Source organism: Mus pahari, chromosome 3, assembly GCF_900095145.1.
Source record: "Mus pahari chromosome 3, PAHARI_EIJ_v1.1, whole genome shotgun sequence".
In the NCBI taxonomy this organism is placed as follows: domain Eukaryota; kingdom Metazoa; phylum Chordata; class Mammalia; order Rodentia; family Muridae; genus Mus; species Mus pahari.
In genome coordinates, this window is record NC_034592.1 from 19,663,229 (window position 1) to 19,680,019 (window position 16,791).

The 16,791-nt window shown below is 52.9% G+C and overlaps 1 protein-coding gene across 1 annotated transcript; it reads left to right on the top strand.

Annotated features, from left to right (window-relative positions):
* Positions 1–1,672: 1,672 nt before the first annotated feature.
* Positions 1,673–8,467, top strand: Ptges2 (prostaglandin E synthase 2). The gene is made up of 7 exons (XM_021193743.2): positions 1,673–2,321; positions 3,239–3,436; positions 5,671–5,729; positions 6,015–6,164; positions 6,492–6,692; positions 7,077–7,194; positions 7,902–8,467. Exons 1-7 carry the CDS (start codon positions 2,055–2,057, stop codon positions 8,052–8,054), a joined length of 1,146 nt encoding a protein of 381 aa, XP_021049402.1. The 5' UTR covers positions 1,673–2,054; the 3' UTR covers positions 8,055–8,467.
* Positions 8,468–16,791: the final 8,324 nt, after the last annotated feature.

Consider the following 16,791-nt stretch of genomic DNA (forward strand, 5'->3'; position numbering starts at 1 on the left):
AGAGAGAGAGAGACACCTTCTCAAACAGGGTGGTAGGTGAGGACTGACTCCCCTGACCTCTACAAGTGTGCAAGCCCTGACATCCTCACATATAACCACCCCCCTGGCACGGCCTCAAACATATACATTTGTACACAAGCAAAAATAAAATAAATAATCTGCTCTGTACTCAAGTGTAGTGGTTCACACATGTGATCCCAGCACTCAGGAGAAGATGGAGGGACAACCTGGGCTACATAGCAAAGTCTAAAACAACAGTGTGGATTACAGCCTTATCTGCTTTAAGCGGGGGGGGCGGGGAGGCTGGCAAGGTGCTTGCTGTTCCTTACAGCTCTGGAGGGACAGAGTTCGAGATGGTGACACCAACGGCCAGTTTCTCACGGGTGGCACCCTGAAGGACGCCTGCATTTCAGAAGACTAGGGCAGACGGTCTGGTTTGTAACCTTGGGGCCTTCGGTGTACCCCTTCCATTCTTACAAACTGATCTAATCATCCACTAAAGGACTCAATTCTTATTATGACCACTCCACTCTTTGTTTTTTTTGTTTTTTTTGTTTTTTTGTTTTCCGAGACAGGGTTTCTCTGTGTAGCCCTGGCTGTCCTGGAGCTCACTCTGTAGACCAGGCTGGCCTCGAACTCAGAAATTCACCTGCCTCTGCCTCCCGAGACCACTCCACTCTTTAAGTTTCAGTTTATAGATTTCCAGGGCCACAGATATCCCAACCACATTGGGGATGGTTTTCCCTGGTCACGAGGGAACACCGTCCTTATTTGCGGGGATCCTTGGATGAAGCACACTAGGATCAGAAGTCATGGGGAGACGGGAAAGGGTAGGTGCGGAGAGGCCAGGAACTTAGCAGAGACCCTTTGGGATGGAGAAGTGGACAGGCAGTGGGGCCTCTCAGCCCAGGCTGCAGCGCCACCTTTCTGAAGTTTTGGTCAGTTTGGGGGCTTCTACGGCCTCATTTTCCCCAATAGTAGAATAAGATTGGTAGGTACAGCTCTCTAGTGCAGGTTCCAGGCATTTGTTCCAGGATGCCGTTCTGGTTAGTCCCGGGACTGTTCCGGAACAACTCCTGCCCCACTTAGAGGCTGTGTTTGAGCCGGAATCCTCCGTGCCTTTTAAGCCCGTTTTTCTCTTCCCAGCTGGGTTTTCACAGAAAAGCACGTTGGGGCCACCTAGCCTTTTTCGCTCGCCAAGGTCTGCATGCGCAGGTTCCAGCTGCGGCTGGGTATCGTGGGCTCTGGCGCTGCCAGGCCCAGGAGAAAGAGAAGGCGGTGGATCGGACCCAGATCGGACCCCGGAACCTCCACAGCCAGTCTCCCGCATCTCCATACCCGCTCGCCAACGAACCCCACCTCTCCTTCTCGATTCCACGCCCACTATAAAGCCCCGCCCCTTTCGTCTTTGGGGCGGGGTCATGCCAGGGCTGTCCGTGGAGAAGCCTAGGTGGTGGAGGTGGGGCGCTTCGTTAAGATCAGTGAACTCGCCAAGGCCTGGGGTGTCCTGGGACCTCCGCTCATCCCCATTCAGGCCTGGGAGTTCTTCGGGCTGGCGAGCCGGCCACTTAGCGTGGGCCATTTCCGCGACACGTGGTTTCCAAGGCCCCCCGCTGGATTGGAGAGAAGTTTATGGTTCGCATCATAGTAGCAGAGTACAGCTTTGCGGGAGGGCAGGAAGAGTCTGAGCTCTTGCGGTCACCCACTGGAGACCGCGTCGGACCTTTTCTGGAGCGTGAATGGGTCGGAAGACCAACGTTTTCCCTGCCATCGTAGATGCACGATGTGGAAACGGCCGACCACGAGTTACAGGTCACCGTTGCACCCCCAGAAGACAGCGACCTCAAGCCACTCCCTAAACCGCTGGGGTGTGCTTCTGCCTCTCAGACAGGGACGCACCCTCACTCCCCTCAAGGACTCTGGTCCTACTTGGCGTCATCGTTACCCTAGGCAACACGCAGGCCCGGCGTTCTGTCCCTTTAAGGAATCCTAGCGCCTCCCTGGTTGGGACATTTTGGTTTTGCGCGCTCGCCCGCAGCGCCGGCAGAGCGACCATGGCCCAGGCGGCGCGCATTTCGTGGGTGCTTGGCTCTAGCCGGTGCGCCCTGACTGAGGGGCTGCTCACACGACCCTGGCAGCCACAGAGCCGGGCCGGCTTCACCAGGGTGGCCGCCGGAAGCCGGGGCGCCGCGGTCCGCAAGGGGAGCCCGCGGTTGCTGGGGGCGGCGGCGCTGGCCCTGGGCGGCGCGCTGGGGCTGTACCACACCGTGCGGTGGCACCAGCGTTCCCAGGACCTCCGCGCGGAGCGCTTGGCTGCGCAGGTAAGTCTTGGCTGGCACGGACTGCTGACGGGGAGCCGGGATTAGCCCCGAACTGCCAAGAAGCCTCAGGGTCAGGAGCGGCCTCTTTCGCCCGCTTGTGACCTTGGACGAGTGTCTTGGCCTTAAGAGTGCGAGGAGGGTGATGCCAGCGACTTAGAGCTGTATGTATCGCATGCCATGGTCTGGATTGTGATTTAGGCGTGCTCCAGCCTAGCGTGGCTCCGCAGCCCTGTAGACCTTTCATGAGTTGAAGTCTATAGCCCTTCTCCGCCCTGCCTCCCATGCTCTGCTCTTTCCCTGGACTCAGGAACTGGAGCGGAGCCCCTGCGGTTCGCTACTCTCTTCCCTGCCCATCCGATTTCCATTTGAAGACTGAGGGATGGGAACTGCAACTGTAGCAAGCTCACCTTAAGGCTTCCCTGCAGAGGAGCTAAATCTCTTGGTTTGGAGATCTGAGGTAGATCTCACTTCTGGCCAGTGATGCCTGGTCAGTTGGTCAGCTCTACCGGTTTCTCAGACAGAGTTGGAGAAGTCAGGGGTAAGGGGTGGGCTGGAGGAGACCTTAAGGACTATTAAGCGAGAGGAAGACACACCCTGGGACTGTCTTGTGTCCCCTTTGGGACAGGAGGAAGATGAACTTGCTTGAAGGTGCCCACGCGGGCATGTACACACACGCGCGCGCACACACACACACACACACACACACACAGAGTGGTAGAGCCTCCTGGCCCTGTGGTGTAGGCTGTCTGGCACTCCCTGAGCCCCTTGCCCACCCTCTGTTCCCTCCACCTTTCCTCACTCTCTTTTCAGAGTCACCTTAGAGGACTTCCTGAAGAAAGGTTTGCCTGCTGCAGTGTGGAGCAAGAGTTCTGGGACTCCAGGTGTTACAAGCCCCATTGTTTTTCTCTTCCCCGCAGCTGCCCCTGTCCAGCGGCCTGCAGCTGACCCTGTACCAGTACAAGACATGTCCCTTCTGCAGCAAAGTCCGCGCCTTCCTCGACTTCCATTCCCTGCCCTATCAGGTGGTGGAGGTGAATCCCGTGAGAAGGACTGAGATCAAATTCTCCTCCTACAGGAAGGTGCCCATCCTGGTGGCCCAGGAAGGAGACAGCTTGGTGAGCCTTGGGGATCTCATGCCTTCTTTCTGTCCCAGCTATCTAGGAGTCACCCTAAATCCTGCTTTATATTCTAACAGAACTTGTGATTCCTGGGTCTCCACAGTGAGCAGGGAGAAGAGCTGGGTGGAAAATGGTTCAGAAGTGTGGTGTGTGCTGCAAGCCTGCAGTTGGTTGTTCTGGTAACCCATGAGTCTGATGCTAGTCTGGGCAGCATGGCAGGTTTCAGGCACAGCAACACCTCTAAAATACATTTAGAGCCTTTTCCTTCCCTATTGGCTGAGTCTTGGGGATGCACTGAAGATGAACAAACTGTGTTTGTAGTTGGGGTGGTTGGGGTCTGAGGTGTGGCTCTGCCACTCAATTAGCTGTCTTTTTTTTTTTTTTTAAAGATTTATTTATTTATTATATGTAAGTACACTGTAGCTGTCTTCAGACACTCTAGAAGAGGGTATCAGATCTCGTTATGGGTGGTTGTGAGCCACCATGTGGTTGCTGGGATTTGAACTCTGGACCTTCGGAAGAGCAGTCGGGTGCTCTTACCCACTGAGCCATCTCACCAGCCCTCAATTAGCTGTCTTAATGCGGATTTTTATTGTCGTGACGAAACGCCATGACCAAGAGCAAGTTGGAGAGGAAAGGGTTTATTTGGCTTACACTTCCAGTTCAAAAGCATTGAGGCCTGCTTTCTTATAGAACCCAGGACCCCAGCCCAGGGATCGTCCCACCCACAGTGGGCTGGGCCCTCCCCATCAATCTCTAATTAAGAAAATGTCTATAGCCTAGTTTTAGGGAGGCATTTTCTCAACCAAAGTTCCCTCCTTTCAGATAACTGTGGCTTGTGTCAAGTTGACAGGAGGCTAGCCCACACACTAATCCTGGGCTGATTCTCACCTCTCTGCTGGGCTGCTGGTTCTGTTTTGTTTTGGGTAGAGTCTTGTTATGTTGCCTAAGGCGGCCTAGAACTCAGAATCTTCATGTCTCTTGTGTCTTGCGTGCTAGGGTTATGTGTGAGCATGCTCTGCCATGCCCAGAGTTGGGGTTTGTTTGTACACTTGCTTTTTTTTTTTTTTTTTTTTGAGACAAAGGCTCATTGTGTTCCCCTTGTTCTGAACCTCGATGTGGTTTTTGAGACAGGGTCTCTGTATAGCCCTGGCTGTTCTGGAACCATCTATGGAGATCAGAGTGGTCTTGAACTCACAGAGATCCACCTGTCTCTCCTTAGTGCTGGGATCAAAAACGTGTCACTAGGCTCTGGTTGTTTATTTGGTAAATTTTTAATTAAGGGCTGCAGAGATGGCTTTGGGTCGAGGCGCTAGCAAACCTGGCAACCTGAGTTTAAGTCCCAGGGCTCTGATAGCAGGAGACCAACTGTCAGTCTGCCTTCTGACCACCACCGCTGTCATTCACAAAGAAAATAAAATGTAATTTGAAAAACAAAACAAAAGGCTGCTTTAGGCAAGGTGGAGCATGTCTTTACGCCCTGCATCTCTGAGGCAGAAGAAGCAGACAGATCTCTGGGTGTTCAGGCCAACCAGGCCTACATAAGACTGTCTCAAACAAAAACATTTTAAATTACGTTTTTGTCTATTGACTATTTACCATGTGTCTGTGGGCACGCATGAGGTACCACAGTTCATGAGTGTTTTTTGTTTGTTTACTTTATTTTAGTTTTTGGTTTTCCAAAATACAGTAGCAGCCCTGGCTGTCCTGGAACTCACCTTGTAGACCAGGCTGGCCTTGAACTTAGAGATAGTCTGCCTCCGTGTCCCAAGTGCTGGGATTAAAGGCACGTGCCACCATAGGATCCCCACCTTGGGCTATGGGGACAGTAAAGATAAAATCCTGCCCCTGGCCTTGGTACCCTGTGTGGAGCCTTTGGTCCTTCCCAGCCCTTCAGTGCCAAGAGGCCAAGTGACTTGGATTAGGGTCAGATGCCAGGCTCTCCCAGTCATACATCCCCAGTAGCCATACTTGGTCACCATTATTCCAAAAGAGGGCTCTAGAGTGGGGAGTAGTGAGCTCAGAACATGAGTTTTGTGCCTCTGTGATAGATCAGCAGTGCCCAGGTTCAAGGACCTTGAGTGCTGTTATTGTTTAAGGAATCCCAGTCCTTCTACGCTTGCCAGAGCCTCTTTGGTCAAGGGTGTGGCTTATACAGGGCTTGTCTCATATGCCTGAGGCTCCAGGTTCTGTCCCAGAATCACAAAAGACAGTTGTTTCTTCTCTTTCAGCAACAGCTCAATGACTCCTCTGTCATCATTAGCGCCCTCAAGACCTACCTGGTTTCTGGGTAAGTCTTTCCTGGGAGGCCCAACTGGGCCTTATCTAAGGGTGGGGCTGCTGTAGACTTTGCTAGAAGAGACCAAAGGTATCTCACTCTAGTGCCTGCCTTCCTTAGCTCCTGCATCTCCTCCTACCCGGAGAGCCTTCCTCCTGTCTAATCCGGCCCCTTTTGCAGCTAGTGAGGCCTCTTAGAGGGGTTGGGACTGAGTCAGGCTGGGTTGGGCTGGGTAGGGGGGTGGGGGTGGGGGGCAGGAGGACGGAGTCAGGCTGAAGCTGTGGCCTTCCCCTGAAGGCAGCCCCTGGAAGAGGTCATCACTTATTACCCACCCATGAAGGCCATGAATGACCAGGGCAAGGAGGTGACCGAGTTCTGCAACAAGTACTGGCTCATGCTGGACGAGAAGGAGGCCCAGCAGATGTATGGCGGGAAGGAAGCCAGGACGTGAGTGGATCTGCGGCTGCATGGAGCTGCCGTGAAGGGGTGGGGTGGACCAGGCAGAGCCGGGTGCTCTGGGGCCAAAAGAACCTTTTACAAGGGCTGCACATCAAACACCTTGCATATTGGATGTTTATTATATATTCATAACAATAGCATAATTACAGTTATGAAGTAGCAACGACATAACTGTATGGTTGGGGGTCCCCACAACACGCGGCACTGTATTGAAGGGTCACAGGATTAGGAAGTCTGTGGGAGACTGAGCGTTGGGGCAGAGATCTGGCCCTGGTTCGGGGACAGTGCAACACTCTGTGTGTCCTGCATCGGCAGGGAGGAGATGAAGTGGCGGCAGTGGGCGGATGACTGGCTGGTGCATCTCATCTCTCCCAACGTGTACCGAACACCTGCTGAGGCCTTGGCTTCCTTCGACTACATTGTCCGTGAGGGCAAGTTTGGGGCTGTGGAGGCCGCCATGGCCAAGTATGTGGGCGCAGCTGCCATGTACCTCATCAGCAAGCGCCTCAAAAGCAGGTGATGGCTCGTGCAGTGGTATGCATATGCAGCAGAGGGCCTGCTCTCCCCAGGCCTGCGTGGCATCTGGGTAGCGTCCATCAAACCCCTCAGGGAGGGAAAAGGGAAATTGAGGCCTAGAGAAGAGAAGCCAGGCCTGGGAGCCAGCACGGCTGATCAGTCCCTAGCCTAGACCTTGGGGTCAGAAGACACGGCCCCACTATGCCCTCTACTTCTGGCTCCTTGTCACACACTGTCACTCAAGGGGCAGGTGCTCAGTGTTGGAGGGACCGTCCCCTCCCCGAGGGCCACCCCAGTCACCCTGCCTTTCTGCTTTATGCAGAGGAGGCTGTGCTCGTGCGGGCCTGAGAAGGAATCCCCTAACCAGCCGTTCTCTCTGCCCAGGCACCACCTGCAGGATGATGTACGGGTGGACCTCTATGAAGCAGCCAACAAGTGGGTGACAGCCGTGGGCAAAGACCGGCCATTCATGGGGGGTCAGAAGCCTAACCTTGCTGACCTGGTACGTCTGATGGTGAAAGTTAGAGTGGCCTGCCTGCCTTTGGGTAGGGACGGTGGGGAAGGGAAGGCCCGCCTTTTGCAGCTTCCTGCTCCCCAAAGGAACTGTGTCTGTTTTGTGGGGTGTGTGTGTGTGTGTGTGTGTGTGTGTGTGTGTGTGTGTATGTAGTCAGGGGAAAAGCAAAAGCAAACGACTCCCATGGTTCTCGTACCTGTAAGACTCAGGAAGGGGAGTTTCAGGCTGGGCAGGATCCTGGGGCCTAAGTTGGAGTGGCAGGGCCTAGGCTCCCTGTCCAATGTCCTAGCTCAGTCGCTGCATGCATGGGCTCCAGGCCTTAACCTGCAAGTCTCACTGGCCTGGCTTTAGGCCCTATTCCTGAACAGTTTTTTTTTGTTTTTGTTTTTGTTTTTGTTTTTGTTTTTGTTTTTTTTTTTCGAGACAGGGTTTCTCTGTATAGCCCTGGCTGTCCTGGAACTCACTTTGTAGACCAGGCTGGCCTCGAACTCAGAAATCCACCTACCTCTGCCTCCCGAGTGCTGGGATTAAAGGTTTGCGCCACCACACCCGGCCTCCCTGAGCAGTCTTGTAACCAGGTAGCCTTGGTCTGACCAGATGCCAGCTGGCAGCAGCCAGGCAGTGTGGATGCCTCATCTGAGGCCTTGGTGCCCCCACAGCCCCAGGGCAGTGACTGGTCCTTGATCCCTCCCTAGGCAGTGTATGGCGTGCTGCGAGTGATGGAGGGTCTGGAGGCCTTCGATGACCTGATGCGACACTCACACATCCAGCCTTGGTACCTGCGGATGGAGCGGGCCATTGAAGAAGCCCCGTCAGTGCATTGTGTGCCCCCTAGCTGCAAAAACTAGTTGTTAGGGACACAAGACCTGGACCAGCCCCTGGCCGTGCTCATAGGGGGCAGAGTCATTTCGTCTCTCGTCCACATAGCCCCCAGTTCTCTACTTCTGATACGGGACATTTCTAGGGTCCTTGACGCTGAGGACAAGGCCCAAACTGACAGCTGTTCTGTGGGTAAAGGGTCTGGGGTCTCAAAGGACTACCCTCCAACCCCAGTTCAGAGGCCTGGTCCTCTAACGGGGACTCCTTTTCAACTCTGCTAGGGCTCAGTCCCTTGTTGACAGGGATCAGACTGGCTCCTGCCCTGTATAAGGGGAAGGCAGTCTGTTAACAAAGCCCCGCCCACATGCCTCCGGGTTCCAGCTCTTCCCAGGTGCCCCTGGGACTATTGTATTTGTAATAAAGGAGAGGTCTGCTGCTCCCCTCTGGTCTGGCATAGGTGCTGCTGGGGCTGCCACAGCATGCTGTGTTAGCCCTGGTGCCTCTGCTGTGCAGTTGGTGCCCACTGAACATCACCAGGATTTGGACACGGGTGTTAGTCTGGTTATGTTCCCCACTGACCATGGCGCTCTGGGCAGTGACCTCCCTCTCCAAGCTGCCATCTGTCAGATGGGTACACTGATAGTCCTGCCTCTGAGAAAGCTGTAGGGAAATTGAGTATGGTAGAACACGCGTGTAATCCCCACCAGCTGAAGTGGGAGAAGGGGTTCAGTCTGGGGCTGTGGAGTGAGACCCTGTCTCCCAAAGACAGAGTGGGTCTGCAGGCACAGCTCAGTGGGTAGCTTGCTTTCTCAGCACATATAAAGCCCTGGTTTCCACCCGGGCTGTCATTTATGCAGTGCGAGGTAATGCACACTAGTAATCTTGGCAGGAGGCAGGAAGATCAGAGGTTCTAAATCACCTTCATTCATTCATAGCCTGAGGCCAGCCTCAAAAATCAAAACCAACAATACAAAACTACAAAAACCCAACGATGTCTCCGTGGGATGAGGAGGTTGGGGTATGGGTACAGGTCAAGTCCACATTAGGACACCAGGCCCAACAAAGCCAGGTGTATTAACCTCTGCTGTACAGTTAGGGGCTGTGCCCCAGAGATACTGCCAAGGGTCCCTCAGGCAGCCTGTGGTCAACCCAGGCTGGGACAGCCCATAGGCTTTTGTTTTTTTTAAAGATTTATTTATTTAATGTAAGTACACTGTAGCTGTCCTCGGACACTCCAGAAGAGGGAGTCAGATCTTGTTATGGGTGGTTATGAGCCATCATGTGGTTGCTGGGATTTGAACTCCGGACCTTCGGAAGAGCAGTCGGCTGCTCTTACCCACTGAGCCATCTCACCAGCCCGGCTCTTGTTTTTTTAATGTGTATGAATGTTTTGCTTGAATATGTGTCTGTGCACCATGTATATGCCTCGTGCCTGTGGAGTCAGAAGAGAGCATCAGATTCCCTGAGACTGGAGTTAGGATGGTTGTGAGCAGGCGGGGTGTGGTGGCGCACGCTGGGCGTGGTGGGAGGCAGAGGCAGGCAGATTTCTGAGTTCGAGGCCAGCCTGGTCTACAAAGTGAGTTCCAGGACAGCCAGGGCTATACAGAGAAACCCTGTCTCAAAACAAAACAAAACAAGATGGTTGTGAGCCACCGAACCTTCATCTCTCCATCCTTGCATCCTGTGGGGTTGCAAAGCCATGGGGTGGTGGGGAGGAGCAGAGAAGCAAGACTGGGGTGGAACGTATCCAAACGCCAAGCCTGCATGTCCCAGCACTTAGCCTGTACCCCCACCATGTAGCCCAGTGGCTGTGTACCCCACCACTGCCCCCCAGGAGGTCATGTAGCCCAAAAGGTCATGTCCAGCAGCACTTGAGATTTCATTCTTATGCAGATAAGGTATCCCAGAATTCCCAGTATGCAGTTGCAGGTGATCTGCTGCTACAGGTGGGGAAGCAGAGCCTGAACAGCAGCATCCCTGCTCGCAGCCTCCCATGTCCCCTCCCAAGGCTCTGTCAACTGCTATGCCCTGGTGCCTCGAGGAGGCTGACTCATGTCTCACTGTGCCCAAGGAAGCAGCTGGTATACACATTGTCTAAGTAAGGATTTCACTGCTGTGAACAGACACCACGACTGAGACCACTCTCATGAGGACAACATTTAATTAGGGCTGGCTTACAGGTTCAGAGGTTCACCCATTATCAACAAGGCAGGAACTGAGGCAGGCGTGGTGCGGGAGGAGCTGAGAGAGACTCTCATCTGGAGGTGAATGTCATCCTCGTCTGAAAGCTGCTAGCAGAAGACTGGCTTCCAGGCAGCTAGGATGAGGGTCTTAAAGCCCACACCCACAGTGACACACCTATTCCAACAGGGCCACACCTTCTAATATATAAACCTTCACACACATTGTGGGGAGATGTCCCCTTCACACTAGGACACCATAGTCCATGAAATCCACTGCCAGTAGCCTGTGCCCTCCATGCTCCTGCACTGGATCAGTTGTGTCTAGCCTTGGCTCCCCCTTGAGGTCATCTGAGATGTGTCTAGCCTTGGCTCCCCCTTGAGGTCATCTGAGAAGGCAAGTAGGTTGTGTCTCCTCATCTCCACAGACATGATGTTTGTGTTTTCTTCTGCCTCCGCATTCCACAGAGAGCAGTAGGGCTGGCAGAGCCAGGGGATCAAATCTGAGTGTTTTCTCCAGAGGTTGCTGTAGGTGAAAGACTGCACTGGCTGACTGGTGATGAAAACCCCAAGGACCGTGCTAGCCAGACTGGCTTCCTATGACTTCAATGGAGAAGGCCTGAAGTGGCCACACTCACTAGGCTTAGCAAGCTTACCTTTCTTCTTTTAGCGTGCTTCCCACAGCCACCAGGAGGCACTAGAGAGCCTACAAAGCCTTCAGGAGCTGGAAGGAACATGGTGCTGCCACCTTGTGGCCAATTTTAGGTTTGGTTAGGTGATCTTCATTGTCCAAATAGAGGGCTGAAAGCTCTAGCATTTAAGCATTTGGAGATAAGTAGGAAAAAAAATCACATTTCTCAGGGGTGAGAACTGTCCCAGGAACCAGTGCCTGGTCTCTGTCATGTTCACTCTAAGTCTCCAGTGGTGCTTTTGAGAAAGCTCTCTGTAGCCCAGGCTGGGCTGGAACCTGCCATATAACCTGGGCTGACCTCGAACTTGTGCCTCCTCCAATCTCCTAAGTGTTGGGATTATAGATGTACATTATGTTGCCCGTGGTCTTGGCTGAGCAGAGGCCAGAGTTTGGGCCTCTGTCCTCTCTTGGTTGCAACCTTGGGCAAGCCTCATCCCTCCGGGGAACTGGCATCAGTGACCATCTGTGGGGTTGGTGAGGTTGGGGTTCAGAGGTGTTTGGAAGATGGTGTAGGCTTGTGTATAATCAGTGACATCAGCTCTCTGCTTCAGAATAACATCCCTGTGTGTACTGGATGGTTTTGTGTGTCAATTTGACACAAGCTGGAGTCACTGCAGAGAAGGAGCCTCTCTTGAGGAAATGCCTCCATGAGATTCAGCTGTAAGGCATTTTCTCAATTAGTGATCAATATGGAAGGCCTAGCCCATTGTGGGTGATGTCATCCCTGGACTGGTGGTCCTGGGTTCTAGAGAAGGCAGGCTGAGCAAGCCAGGGGAAGCAAGCCAGTAAGCAGCACCCCTCCATGGCCTCTGCATCAGCTCCTGCTCCACATTCCTGCTCCTTGAGTTCCTGCCCTGACTTCCTCCAGTGATGGACAGAAAGTATAAGCCAAACAAACCCTTTCCTCCCCAACTTGCTTTTTGGTCACGGCGTTTTGTCACAGCAATAAAACCCTGACTAAGACATTATGGCTCTCAGCACTGAGTCAAGGCCTGGAGAATCCTGAGGACAAGATGCCGCCTTCCTGGTAGCCAAAAAGGGAGCCCCCAGGGAGGGCTGTGGGAGTTTTCCTGGTTTTTGTCAATTTTCCACTTAAAAATATTTAGAAGAATTATCTTAAAGTATTGTGCATGTGTGCACGTGCTTGTGTGAGTGTGTGCATACATGCGTGCGGAGGCAAGAAGCATCCGTTGCCCCAGGAGCTGGAGTTGGAGGTCATCGTGAGCTGCTGAAAACTGAACCTGGGTCTTCTGTAGGAGCAGTCTTGTGTTCTTAACCACAGAGCCACCTCTGTGGTTAGGGAGCAATGAATGCTTATTCTCCATAGAAACTGTTCTAGGTTAAAGCTTCCAACCAATTGTCTGGTTCTCCAGTGTCCCACGGTCCCTGGGCATCACATCTGCTGGTTTTAACCCAATAGGAAGGGTTTCGGTGGGTGGGTGTGCGTGGTGGTACCAGGGAATGAGTACCTTTCTGTTAGTTTGTCTTCTGAGACAGGATCTGTCTGTATTCCAGGCAACTTTGGAGCTCAGTGTGTAACTCTGCTGGCCTCATACATACTTTGCTTTATGGCATCCCGAGTGCTAGGGTTATTGGTGCGTGGTTACACACTGTGAGGGGAAACCTATGTGTGGTGGGGAGTGCGGAGGAGAGCTGACTCAAAGCTCGTCATCCCCAGTGCCTGTTGCACCTGATGCCCTGAAGGGAATTTCTAGGTGTGATCAAACTGCTGACTTTGAGATGGGGAGATTTGTCTAAGCAGGCTCTGAAAGCAATCAAGAGGGGCAGGCAGAAAGCCAGGTAGTGTGTCACAAAACCGTAAACCCAGAACGCCAGGAAGTAACACCAGGAAGATCAGAAGTTCAAGGTCATCTCCCTCTACAATGTGAGTTTGAGCTACATTAGAAATATAAAGCGAATAGACAGAGACGGGATCAGAGACAGGCTGTACCTCTGTGTGGAAGCACAGCGGCTGGAGGAGTTGGAAAGGGTCACAAGCCATGGAGCACAGAAGTTTCCAGAAGCTAGAAGACAAACCCTACCGGAGGAGCCAGACCTGCTGACACATTTACTCTAGGCAGTGGAACTGACTTTGGACTTGAGGCCTCCAGAACCTGGCGTGTTCTGAGTCACTGCGTTTGTGGTTCCTGGTAAGAGCGGCCCTGAGAGGTTAACAGAGATGCCCCCGGTAGAGGGTGGGCAGGAAAGAGAAATGAGAGGGGGACTTGGCACGGAGCAAGAACAAGGTCTCTTGTGTCCCTGTCTGTAAAGGTACGGGGAGGCAGGCGCCCACACTGGTGCCCTCTCCATCAGCCACAGCAAGAGCTAGGAGAGGGAAAGCTCCCTCCAGGACCACAGGCTGGGCTCACAGTGACAGAAAATGCCAAGAACTCATTTCATTGGGGTGCTTTCCTGTCTGGTCCTGCGCTTGGGGACTCTGTCCAGCAGACCCAGGCTGATGGCCCCCAGAGAAGGACCAAGGAGGTCACCAGCTATCTCTGGCCTCAGGTTTACTTCTGTACTGCCACCAGCAGCTCTCATCTAGCCCAGACCAACTGTGGCCACGCTGGGCTGGCTGGCCCTTGGGTGCAAGGACCAAGGTTCACCTGGGCAGTTGGGTCCAGCAAGAAGGTTCCTCCCCTTCTACCTTTTCCCTACATTCCAATCTACTCAGACCAGTGAAATCCGGATTGGGGACAGCAGGGCACAGGCCACCACTCTCCCCTTTGTATGAACTGAGACATGTCCTTCCCCTTCAGGACTGTAAGAAAGGTTCCCACGGGGCAACTGAGGTTGGGCAATGCAGAAGCCTTGCCCAAGATCATACCACGATACCCTAAAATCCCTTGTAACCCGATCCAAAGGCTACGCAGGGCTAATATAATCCGAACCACATGTGCAGGTTAACAGTTCTGGGCTCCAGGCATGTGCAGCGACAGGGAACAAAGCCCTCGGCACCGAATGGATGGCTAAGAGCCCGAGGAATGAGAATGGCCAGCTGATGCGTACCAGGCAGCAGGGCGGGGAGAAGAGGCCAGCTTAGGTGGGGAACAGCCTAGTTCTAAGTAAGGCAGGCAGCGGAGGTCTCACAACCCTAATACACAGGGCCCAGGGACAGAGACTGCCAATATCTCTGGCTGGTGAGCCTTGTACTGTACCCACCTGACAGTGCCTGACAAGCCAGCTCAATTGCTGGTAAGGCCTCTCCTTCCAGCCAACTTGGAGGACAAGGCTTGAATGGATGGGAGAGCAGGCTTGAGGGCCTAGGCCAATCAGTCAGGACCCAAAGGTAAGGAAAGTACTCATCTGTTGCCCTGGTAACAAGTTCCTGAAGTAAGTGGTATATTTGATGTGCTAGCCAGTTCCCAGAACCTTGCTTGGCAAACCTCACAGACATTAATTCTCACACAGCTGTAGGTGTGGGTAGGGCCAGCTCCCTGTAGGGCCAGTGGTGGCTGCTAGCGGGATCCAGTCATTTCTTAGCTTTCAGACACAGCCCCCTAACTTCTGCCTCTTCATGTTGAACCCCCATTCCTCCCACTTGTTAGAGTGTTGGGACCACGGAGATGGCTTAGCAGGTAAAGGTGGTTGCCATTAATCCTGAGGACCTGAGTTTAATCCCCAGGACACTCATAAAAGGACAGAACAGGCTTCCACAAGTTGTCCTTTGACCTCCACACATGCACCTAAATACACACACATTCACACACATATGCTCATGCACATACACACACTCACAAATAAACAAGTAAAAATAAATACATAATAACATTTAAAGCAGGATACCATATGTACCCTGCCACTTTTAATTTTTAAAAAAAAAGATTTTATTTATTTATTTTATATATATGAGTACACTGTAGCTGTACAGATGGTTTTGAGCCATTATGCGGTTGCTGGGAATTGAATTCAGGACCTCTGCTTGCTTTGGCCCCGCTCGCTCTGGTCTGTCCCGCTTGCTCCAGCCCAAAGATTTATTATTATATCTAAGTACACTGTAGCTGTCTTCAGACACACCAGAAGAGGGCGTCAGATCTCACTACGAGTGGTTGTGAGCCACCATGTGGTTGCTGGGATTTGAACTCAGGACCTTTGGAAGAACAGTCAACCGCTTTTAACCGCTGAGCCATCTCACCAGCCCCCACTTTTAATTCTTATAAGGGATAATCACTGCATTTGGGGCCCCCTCCCAATCCAGAATAGGCTCGACACACTGGGAACCACCACAAGGGGCACAGGATAGGTAAACTCCAGAGCCCTTGGCTTGCTGAAGCTGAGGCAACTTGAGCACCCGAAGTCCTTCCGACTTCAAGATGCGGAGCTCGGGACCAGGCTGATAATGTACCTCTGGCAAGCCAGGAGTCTGCTCCTCCCCTTGTACCCAAGCACCCTGACCAGAAGTCTAGGCAGCGTTAACAGTGTTCTCAGGAGTTGAAGTCCCACTAAACTCTCCCGATGTCTCCCATAAACTCAACTCTGGCTTGTTTCAACTGTTTCCATGAGGGAAGTTCTCTAACGCCAGTGACAACTTCATCCTAACTTGATTCCATAAGCAAAGATCTATCCCCAATCCAGGTGGCGTTCTGAAGTTCCGAGTGGACACAAAGTTAAGTACTGTTCGATCTCGTACAGGTGGTAGGTACATGCCAGTTCCACACCTGGGCTCACCCTCGAGCGGGTGTGAGCGGGTGTGAGCGGGTGTGAGCGGGTGTGAGCGGGTGTGAGCCAGCGGCCCTGAGCTGCTTCCTGTCAGCCCTGTAGCAGCCTGGGTGTGCAGCGCCATCAAAACCCTGGAGGAAGATCTGGCGCCGGAGAGACAACTGCAAAGGTTTTTCCTGCCTCAAGACTGAATCTCTGCTAGAGACAGGCAGAAAGCAAAGCCAGCAAGCCTGCCAGGGGAAGGCCGGGAGCTTGACTCCCAGCAGAGAGCTCCAGGTCAGTGTGTGCTGGAGCCCCACGCAGCCGTTAGGGGACCAGGGTTTAATGGGGCTGAGACTTAGTATTTCAGGGTCTTTGTTAAGGAGAAAGAACTGGTACCACAAACCTACAATCCCAGCAGCCGGAAGGTGGAGGCAGGGGGACGGAGTTCAAGGCCAGCTCTGTGGTATAGAGCAAAACTGTCTCAAATGAAACAAAACGGGGGAAATTCCCCCACAAAAACCTAGGCACTGCTCCAACACATGGGATCCTTGGAGTCAAGACACTTTTAAGTGTCTCCTCCCTAGCACAGAGGCCCTGTGTTGGCTAAGTCCAGTGGCAGGAAAACCCTTAAAGTCCCTCTGGTTCCAGGTCTTCCTTCAATGTCCTGATGGCTCTGGCACCTAGGGACCAGGGCCAGGCCAGGCCGCTACAGGGATGGTAGAAAGACAAGCTGTGTAGCTTCTCGGTACCCTTTCTGTGGAGCCCAGCACAGCTGCAGTGTGACTCCCAGATTGACGTTGGGAAGACGACAGGACTTTGCCCAACTTTTTAACCTGAAATCCAGTGAAATACACCATGAAGTGCATTGTGCTTTGCTGAACGTCCCTCATCTCTTACTTACTGCTGTCAGTGCTTCCTGAGCTCACCATCATTCTAAAGGAAGATTATGTGAGAGCTACTTAGCATGGTTTTTAATAACAAAACTATTTATTTTTGGAGAGACAGGGAGCATGCCCATGGTCAGAGGACAACGTGTGGTAGTCGGGTGTCTCCTCTCAGCAGTGGGTCTGAGGACTGGACCCAGGTGACCAAGCGACTTGATTGATCCACTGAGCCGTCTTGCTGCCATTCCTGTGTTAAGACTGTCCTGTAGCCGGGCGTGGTGGCACACGCCTTTAATCCCAGCACTCAGGAGGCAGAGGCAGGTGGATTTCTGAGTTTGAGGCCAGCCTGGTCTACAGAGTGAGTTCCAGG

What these genes read in the sequence shown, in the direction of transcription:
- Ptges2 (XM_021193743.2), top strand. Translation starts at nt 2,055, where the DNA reads ATGGCCCAGGCGGCGCGCATTTCGTGGGTGCTTGGCTCTAGCCGGTGC. An exon ending in AAGACCTACCTGGTTTCTGG is followed by an intron (nt 5,730 to 6,014) that starts GTAAGTCTTTCC and finishes CTTCCCCTGAAG; the next exon opens with GCAGCCCCTGGAAGAGGTCA. An exon ending in AGCCTAACCTTGCTGACCTG is followed by an intron (nt 7,195 to 7,901) that starts GTACGTCTGATG and finishes ATCCCTCCCTAG; the next exon opens with GCAGTGTATGGCGTGCTGCG.